Source organism: Ammospiza caudacuta, chromosome 1, assembly GCF_027887145.1.
Source record: "Ammospiza caudacuta isolate bAmmCau1 chromosome 1, bAmmCau1.pri, whole genome shotgun sequence".
NCBI lineage: Eukaryota > Metazoa > Chordata > Aves > Passeriformes > Passerellidae > Ammospiza > Ammospiza caudacuta.
The window spans coordinates 66904825-66914410 of record NC_080593.1 but is presented as its reverse complement, the minus strand read 5'-3'; the positions used below and the strand labels follow the sequence as shown (position 1 = coordinate 66914410).

At 47.4% G+C, this 9586-nt stretch overlaps 1 protein-coding gene across 1 annotated transcript; it reads left to right on the top strand.

Moving 5' to 3' along the window:
* The first annotated feature begins 5246 nt into the window (after positions 1-5246).
* On the top strand, positions 5247-9272 carry EDN1 (endothelin 1). Its single transcript, XM_058813663.1, has 5 exons — positions 5247-5449; positions 5617-5758; positions 6742-6900; positions 7170-7277; positions 8024-9272. The coding sequence occupies exons 1-5, from the start codon at positions 5386-5388 to the stop codon at positions 8160-8162; spliced, it is 612 nt and encodes a 203-aa protein (XP_058669646.1). The 5' UTR covers positions 5247-5385; the 3' UTR covers positions 8163-9272.
* Positions 9273-9586: the final 314 nt, after the last annotated feature.

Genomic DNA, 9586 nt, shown 5'->3' with positions numbered 1-9586 from the left:
GCACCTGCCCACATTCCACCCACGGAGAGTAACCTTTTCCCTTGCTCCTGGTGTTCTGTTTGCCTGCTGCCCCTGCACAAGAGCAGATGCAGGGTAAAAGATGGAAACAGGAGGAACTGCCACAGCTTGCTGGGACAGGGGACAGCCAAGTGCCTCCAGTGCCACTCTGGTTCCCTTCAGTGGGAAGTGAACACTCTTCCTCCCACAATATCACAGCAGAGATGGACACTGAAGTAAGTGAGAAGTTCCTGTTAACTCTCACCTAAAAGTTATATGGATTCTTTGTTCCCAGGCTATTTAAGCCTTTCCCTTTTCCCACCTGATGTTTCCCTCATTTTAAAGATGACTTTTTACTTCCAGGGAAATATTTTCCTGTTGCTTGCAGTTCTTTGTTGTGGAAAGTATAAGTGGGAGGAAGGTTTCACAACAAGTTTCATCCTCTGAAACCTGAATCTCTGCAAATCATCTTACTTGTTTTTCTGACAATAACAATTTTAGCCCTGAGAGAAACTGTAAACCTTGCTCACTAAAGTTGGTTTTCTCATCTATTTCAGCTCTAAGCAGAGTTTGATTTTTGTATTTTAAATGGTATCTAGTCACTGCCACATGGTGTCAGGACGTGCATGGTCTGGAAGAGCTTTCTGATAGAGGCTTTCCTCCATCAAGGGTCATACAGCTGCAGCTTTCCTCCCTGGCTTAAATGTAATTTTGTATGTGGAGTGAATTTTGGAAAGAAAATGATCATTGGTGATATTGGACAGGATCTGTTTGGGCCACATGTTACAAACATGTAACATAAGGTTGCTGGATCACTGGCTGTCCTCATTCCTCTCCTCAGCACTTTAATAAGTCCACAATTGTATTTTGAGAAAGACACTCCTGTCCTTTGCTAAACCTCACTAACTGGGCATGGGGAGAAATGAAGAAAGTTGATTTGCAAGAAATCAGACTTCAGTCCAAGGACTCTCACAGCTGTAAGGAGAATTAAATACATTATAGGGCTGGGTAGTGATAGATGAGAATAAGGTCATTTCCAAGAGCTCAAATTATCATGGAATCCTAGAATGGTTTGGGTTGGAAGAGACCTTTAATATCATTCATTTCAAGCCCCCTTCCACTAGACAAGGTTGCTCAAAGCCCCATCCAACCTGGCCTTCAACACTTCCAGAGGTGGGCATCCACAGCTTCCCTGGGTAATCTGTTTCAGTGCCTTACCACCCCCACAGTAAAGAACTTCTTCCTATTCTAAACCCATCCTCTTTTCAGTGCATAGCCATGCCCCCTTGCTATATCACTACATGCCTTTGTAAAAAGTCCCTCTCCAGCTTTCTTGGCCCCCTTGAGATATTGAAGGGCTGTTCTAAGGATGCCCTGAAACCTTCTCTTCTCCAGGCTGAAGAACTCTCACAGCCTGTCTTCACAGGAGCCCTCTGAGCATTTTCATGGCCTCCTCTGTATTTGCTCCAACAGGTCCATGTCCTTCCTGTGCTGGGAATCCCAGAGCTGGATGCAGCACTCCAGGAGAGCTCTCACCAGAGCAGAGCAGAGGGGCAGAACCACCTCCCTTGACTAGCTGCCCACGCTGCTTTTAATGCAGCTCAGAATACAGCTGAATTTAGGGGCTGGAAGTATATGTTGCCAGCTGACATGAAGCTTCTTATCCACCAACACCCCCAGTCACAGAATCACAGAATCACAGAATATGCTGAGCTGGAAGACTCCCATCAGGATCATTGAGTCCACCTCCTGGCCCTGCATGGGACACCCCAAGAATCACACCTGAGAGCACTGCCCAAATGCTTCCTGAGCTCTATCAGGCTTGGTGCTGTGACCACTGCCCTGGGGAACCAGTTCCAGTGCCAAACCACCCTCTGAGTGAAAAAAACCCCAAATCCTCCTTGGTGCTGCTCTCAATCCATTCATTTCTCAGAATGTATTTGGGATTGGGATTGCCATGAGACCTGTTCAGGATTTTGTGCTTGGCCCTTCTGAACTTCCTGAGGTTTGCATGGACCCACCTCCCAAGCCTGTCAAGGTCCTCTCTGCAAGGCACAGTCAGCTCTTTGATTTGCATGTTATGTAAAAAAATTTCATTTTGTATAAAAATGGGGCATGGGCAGGTGGGATGGCCCCTAAGAGGAAAGTAAGGTGCAAGACGGGCAGTGAGGGAAGTAAGGGGACAATTTATATAACTTTCATTTAATTGAGAATAGTGTTTCAAATCAGCAGCAAACAGCATGTTGCTCCCCTTGTTCCCTAGACAGAAAGGCACAGTTCTACAGTCTCCTTTTATTGTTTTGCTGATAAGCAGGCATTTCACATTTCTGACACCAAACAAAATGTCCTTTACAGAAGTCGGTGCCATGGCCTTTCCAGCTGGAACATTACAAGCACAGCCTGGCTGGCCAGCTGAGGTTTTGCTCCGTAACACAATGTCTCAGGGGTGGCTGCCCAAGGTGCTCCAGCTAGAAAGGGACTACTGCTGGAGCAGCCAGGTTCAGCTCCTGCTGCCACCCTTGTCCCCATGGGCAGCAGTGCAAATACGGTGCAAACTCCCCAGCCCTTGGGGTGACCTGGCTTGGCGTGCACTGCGATGACTCTGGAGTACCTGACTTTGTGTTTCCATCCTGCAAACTCTGACTGCTACCAAAAGTTCAGTCGTCTTCAGAAGATTTTATAAGGCCCCTATTGTGACCCCTACTGTTGGACTTCTCCTTTAAACAGCTTTAAAGTGAGCAAATTTTCCTTCTTTGATTCCCAGAGAGTATTTCTGCATGGCACAAAGCTGATCTTGTTTTACAGTGTCCAAGTAGGGGTCAGGATTACCCTTTCCTGGGGAAACCCACCTCCTGGCCTGGCAATCCCCGTGGCCTGAAATGACCCTCGTGGGCCACTGGTAACAAATGGAACAAAAGTTTGTTTTTGCATTACTCAAGCAACGGGAACAGCAACCAGAATAACTCGATTCTGGTTAGTCTCAAGATCTGAAAGTGGAGCTATCAAAATTCGCTGAATCAGAGGAAATGGATCTCTGACAACAATAATATTTATGAATTCTTATGAAAAATTGCTGAAGATGTTTCTGTTATTAAAAAAAGGTAAAAAAGAACACCATCTCCAGAAGTGCCTGCGATATGTTTGTGCCTTGTTACTCGGAGGAAACATGCATGCTGTTTTTGTCAGCTAACAAAATACTTTCTAACAAGATATTCTGACAAGGCTGAAAATATCTTCCACCAATGTGAGTCATTTTGGCTCCAAGTGCACATCTTAGAAAAAGGAATCTCAGGAAAAAAAATTTAAATAAGCACTGGCATGAAAGACAGTCTTTAAGCGACAGGCTGGAAAGGCTATGCATATTTGTACTCAATGCAGAACGATTGCTATCTTTCAACCCACACAGCTGCTTCACGTTTTGTGCTTTTAAAAAATTTCTTATTTATTTTTTTTTAATGCCGAGAAAGAAAAAAGTCACCTAGTTTCTCTCCTAACTTTTGAACTCTGATAAAGTTCATTACTTCGGGGGGCTGTGATTACTTTTTGTATGTAGCTGTGTGACCCCTGCTGGCAGATTCTTATCATGACTGCAGCAATTCAAACACACTTGTACAGATACTTTGGCATTCCGGTAAATCCTGCCCTACGTACACAAGGAGACATAATACACAAGACGATATCATCCCTGCTCTGGAAAATAAACTCCCACGCTGGAGAGGTGTGAACAAAAACCATTGTATAACCCGGCTTTCTGCACTCACAGATATTTTACAGGGCAGTTTTTAGAGTACCTTTGATAAATAGATATGACCATCTCAGGATGGGGCCACTGGTGTTTATTCAGCATAATGGTCTAAATGTTCATTATTGCTTGGAAAGCCCCTACACTTCATCCTGTTAGAAGCAGGGAGGTTACACCGAGGAAAGGATTAGTCTCCACTTGCATTCCTTTCTTGTACTCCTTCCCATGCCATCTGCTAGCATTCATTGTGGCAGAGAGGATACTAGCTAAATGGACTTTTATTCTGACTCAGCACGGCTGCAGACAGTCTGTCCGCTGCGATGCAGTGGCACAGTATAATTTGATACTTTAAAAAAGCTGGCCATTCACCTGCCAGACCACAATGCAACTTGCACTTAACAGTCCCGCTCTTTGTGATAGCCAAGGTCATTTCTATTATTACAGCACAGTTCACGGAAATACCACAAATACCAAGAGAGTCTTATCTATTTATCATAGGTGAAACTGGCACGCTTTGCAGCACGACGGCTCCGCAGTGGATCACAGGCACTTTGAGTTCACTTAATTAAGTTTATAGTCAGGGGCTGGCTCCCTCAGTTGGGACCTCAGTGGATTCCATGCATGTCTGTATCTGTGATGGCACTGCTGCACCCACTCCTCAAGGGTCCAGCTTCCACACTGACTCTGCTCTTGGACACAAGGCTGAAAACACAAACATGCCAGAAAAAAGGCGTTGTTAGAATTAGCGGTGAGAGCCACAGGCGAAGAGCAGGCACAGATCTTCCTCCTTCCCTCCCTACCAGGCTTTGCACACCTGCTCAGACCTAAAACACGCTGGTTTTAGCACCTTGCCCTACCAGGGCAGAAAAGAGAGATTATACCCCAATGCTCCAGCGCTGCTGCCAAGCCCAAACCTCCTGAGACCCCAGAGCCCACCTGACAGGGTCTGAAGGGAGGAGCAGGGCAGGGTCCAGCGCAGTCAGGCATCCGTCATCCCACATATGGGACCCCGGTGTCCCTCAGCTGGGTTCTCCCCAGGGCAGTAGCAGGAGCAGCAGGTGGAGCCCAGAGCTCCGAGCCCTGAAACCTTGAAGCGGTGAACCTTGAGGCCCCGCAGCCCTGAGCCTTGAATCCCTGAAACATTGAATCCCTGATTCCCTGAATTCCTCAATCCCTGAATTCCCAAATCCCCGAATCCCGGAGCCGCCCTCAGGTGCGAGGCGCGGGCAGGGCGCCCCCTGGCGGCCCCAGGCGCGCCCCTCCCGCCCCCGGGGCGCCCCCGGCACCCCCTCCCGCCGCCGCCGCCGCCGCCCCCCGCTCTTGAAGTTTGCAGGCGATTTCCTTTCCAGCCCGGCCTTATCTCGGCCCGCACGTTGCCGCGCGGTGACTAATAGGAGAATAACATTGTCTCGGGATAAAATAGCGCCGGGGCTGTTTACCCGCTCCATGGGGGTTCGCTATAAAAGGGCGCCGGGGACCGCCGCGCCAGCCAGACGCGCCGGGGCGCACCAAGCCGCGCCACGCAGGGCACCCGCCACAGCGCTCCGTGCTCACGCCGGGACACACTTTCTCCGCTTTTCCCTCGCCTTTTATTGATTTTTACCCCGTTTCCCCTCACTTCTTCCATCCGCCCAACGCCGCCTGCTATGGATTACTGCCACATGATCGTCTCGCTGCTCTTCGTGCTCTGCCCGGGGCTGCTGCCGGCAGGTAGGTGCCGGTCCGCTGCCGCTCGCCTCCGCCGGGACCGACCCGCGGGGGCTGCGGAGCCGCAGCGGGGCTCCGGGGAGGGCTGGCCGAGGGATGAGCGGGAGGGGATGCGCGGGTGCCTTGCCTTGCCCTGTCGCCGGTGCTGAGCTCTGCCGCTCCCTCCGCAGCCCCCGGAGCCGAGGCGGACGCCGCGCCGCCCCCCGCCGCCGCCGCGCACCGCCGCGCCCGGCGCTGCTCCTGCTCCTCGCTGATGGACGAGGAGTGCGTCTACTTCTGCCATCTCGACATCATCTGGATCAACACCCCCGAGTGAGTGCAGTGCAATGGAGGGGTTTCGGCAGTTCCCCAGCGCCGGGTTCCCCTGTGGCTAGGAAGAAAGGGAGGGAGGTGTGAAGGCGAAAATTACGAACCACAACCCCCCTGCAGAGATGGGAAGGGAAAGAAGGAATAGTTGTTTGCAGAGTTTCTCCTACTGCTTTACCTTCCTGCTCCTACTTTTCTGGCACGTGTAGCAACGAGACTGTTTCCCAGAAGAAGGCAAGCAGGACTGGGCCACCCAGATCGGGCAGATAGCTCCTAATAGCCCTAGCACACCTGCCTGCCTAAAATCTGGGCAGCAGAATTTCCTTCGGGTGCTGCTCAGCAAAGGCTGCAGGATACTTTTCACTATGAATCAGAATCAGACAAAATGCCAAAGGCGTGATTTGCCAGCCTGAATTTGAGCGGTTTTCTTTCTGACAAGTTAGGAGGTTGGAAGGAATGCTTTGACACCGGGTGGCTCTAGCTGCCTTTCACTGCTCTCTGCTGCAAATTAATGCATCCCACGTGTTAATAGGATTATGCACAGTATCCATTTCTATACTCTCCTCACCAAAAAGTAGTGAGCCAGAGGCTCACCTAAGGCTGCCAACACTGCAACGTTGACATTTCTTCTGCTGCTGGGTTTCCTCTGAGAGAGAATCTGTTCTTCACTTTTACTGCTTCTTTCAGTGTTGGCAGTAGCCAAAGTTCAAAGAGATGAGGTTTTATTGCTTTCTATTGCACAGGGAGGCACAACAGCCTTGTGAAATCACAATTAAAAGGTCATCATCCTTGTCAATAGCCATGCTAATGAATATGTTGCAGTATCATCAGAAGCATTTGCATGGAAACTGTGACTAATGAGGCATTCCCAATCCCACAACCTTTACTCGTGCAATCAATGCCATTGATAAGATTGCCCAAAATACCCCATAGTGTTTTGAAGCCACAGAATTATTTAAATGACTTTCATGTTGTCTCTTTGATCATAGGAAGACTGTTCCATATGGTCTCGGCGGCCCTGCTCGACCCAGAAGATCACTGAAGGACGTGGTGCCAGAGATGCTTGCTGAACCAAGCAGCAGATGCCGATGTGCCAACCAGAAGGACAAGAAATGTCTGAACTTCTGCCAGGCAGGCAAGGATCTCTGGTGCGTCTCTTGTTGCTACTCTTTAAAAGGCAATGCATGTGAAAGGGATGGATTGTGGTGCACTTACTCATTTTGGCACTTGCTGAGCGAATGCTCTCCCCAAAGCCTTGCCTCCTACCTGAGCGCTCCCACTTCTATGATACACACTATGGCTTGGCCCAGAAAGATTGCTTATTACATGCCTTGAGAAGTGGTTGATGAGATGCCTCACCTTGTGGACTGCAGACTTGGTGCTTTTTTTAACAGCAGCACCTTTTCCCTTTTAACAGGGCTCAGTCCACAGTGGAGAAAACCTCGCGGCACCGCATCAAAGCCGGCAGTTGCTCTGGACCCAAATGCATGAACCGACAGCTTGCTGACAGCAGGAAAATGAAGCGGTGAGTTTCTTCTCATCCCGTTGTAGTTCCCCGGAGCAGCAATAGAGAGCACAGTTCACCTGCCTTCGGGTCATCCTGGGCTTAGCTGCTGGTTTCAGCCTGACAGTCACGGAGGAATCAGTGAGGATATTCTTTTCCTCATGCTCTGGGTTTTTAGCTTGTGAGGACACGGGTGCTGAGCTCAGCCCGCTGTCTGTCCTCTGCTTGCATTCAGTGCTCAGCCATGTTCCTATGGAAAAGTATGGAATACAGAAGTTTGCCTGTACTAAAGAAGACTCTTTAGTGCTCCTTTCACGAGCAGAACAGGACTTAGGGGAGCAGGCAACCTGATGATATTGAATGAGACTTAGGTCCTGGAAGTCTTAAATAATTTTTTTGAAAGCAGGGCTTGCTTACTTACTTGAAAAATGCACCCATTCATTGGAAGTAGGATCAGGTTTACCTAAAAGAAACAACACAGGAGAAACATAAAAAACCACTGGAGACCTCCTGACTGGCTACTTAATTAAGTCTAGGGCATCTATATTTGAGTGAATATTTTAATTTAATGTTTGCATTGAAATTATGAATACAACATTTCAAGTATCTCAAGTTATCCTCATTCTGAGGGATAACAAACAGCAGTTTATTAGGATCCCACGGTAGAAATCTAGACTGAGGTTTATTGAAGCAAAAAGTAAGTTTTTTCACTCTACACATACATCTCCATTATCACAAGGCTAAATGTACATTTCTTGGTTTTGCAGGCTGGAGGCCATTGGGAACAGTATCAAAGCCTCCTTCAGTATCGCAAAGCTGAAGGCTGAGCTCCAGAAAGGGCGAAAGCTCAAGCACAACAGGGCGAGCAAAAGGCAAAGTGTCCGGGAGAGCCTGAAAGCATCCTAGTGGGAGATCACCGTAATCCTTCTCTGCAATGCTTGCTGACAAAGCATCGTGAAAACTGCCCTGACTCCAACATTCCTCGATGGCCAAGGGCCCCTCTGTCCCAGTGTTCGCACAGCGGAGCTAAGTGCTAAGGAAGTCCTGTATTTGGAGATATAAAGACAAAGGATTTTGTCATTTCGGAATTCAGGTGGATGGGTAGAAGGGCTGAAGGGAAATCTGCAGTAACATAGATGAAAAGCCATCTGTCTGAAGAAACGTTTGAATACTGCTTCTGGAATGTTACCCATCAATTGAGCAGCTTTCGGGGTCTACAATAAAAGCATCTCGCAAGGAAGACCTCACAGATGTGCTTAGCAAGGACAGAAAGCAAGATCTGAGTGTACAAACTTCAAAGAACTCTACCTTTTGATTAAAATGCAAAAATGAAAGCCACAGTTCTACTTTAATCAGGACTTACTGCATATATACATGTCTACCTCGCATACTGTTTGTTGCACTCCTGCTAGAGTATTTTTACACCTTGTTATTGCCTTTACTAATCAGCTGCAACCCTTTGCCTTTTTTCAGAAGTCTAGTTTTCTTGTACAACCAGAGTTATCTGAATGTGGGTTAGGCACTCTGATTGTTTGCATAGTCAAAGTCCTTTAGCTTTGGATACCAAAGGACCCTTCAACATAAAATAAAACTTATCAAGGACACTACTAGTTTCCCATAACAAGGATATCTGGTCAACTGAAGTTCTAATAATACAGGTTGTTGTGTCTTGCATACTACCAAAAACGCACTGAAGTGGCGATGTACCAGAGGCTCTTGCAAGATTTATTCAGGGCCTTGTTTGGTGGAAATGCATTGAGACAAAGGGTTGTTTTGAATTAAGTCAAAAGGCTAATATTGGGTGAATGTTTATAGCAGTGAATTTGTTCACATTGTTGAATTTGCAGACAAGTTGAATCTTATGTGCTTATTTTTGTGTCATGTATTTATATTCACACAAGTTCTTCATTATATTTACCATGTTGAATACACATTGAAGTAGGCCATATTGGTCTATGCATGTTTTATGTATTTCTGTATGAAATTGGGAAATGCTTTATGCCTATCAAGGTAAATATCTTCAGAAATAAATATTTTTAATTACTGTATTGGCTTGTTTTTCCTTAGTCTGTGGCTCTGTGGTCATGGAGGTAGGTTGCCCCACATATAAAGCTGACCCAGGTGAAGAGCGTGCACATAATTGTCTTTCTGTCAGATAAGCCAGATCACAGCAAGCAAAGTTTGTGCCAGATGTGAGACAGCACATGACACTTGTTCTAGCTGCAAGACTGCTCATCAAATTTCCATGGCAAACTCTCAATTGGTCAAATTAATCTATCCTGGAGCAGTCTTCTCACATGTATGATGTAGGTGTAGTACAGCATTAAAAT

Excerpts from the sequence above, each read along its gene's own strand:
- EDN1 (XM_058813663.1), top strand. The coding sequence starts at position 5,386 with ATGGATTACTGCCACATGATCGTCTCGCTGCTCTTCGTGCTCTGCCCG. Across the intron at positions 6,901-7,169 it reads CAGGCAGGCAAGGATCTCTG|GGCTCAGTCCACAGTGGAGA; the intron begins GTGCGTCTCTTG and ends CCCTTTTAACAG. Across the intron at positions 7,278-8,023 it reads GACAGCAGGAAAATGAAGCG|GCTGGAGGCCATTGGGAACA; the intron begins GTGAGTTTCTTC and ends TTGGTTTTGCAG.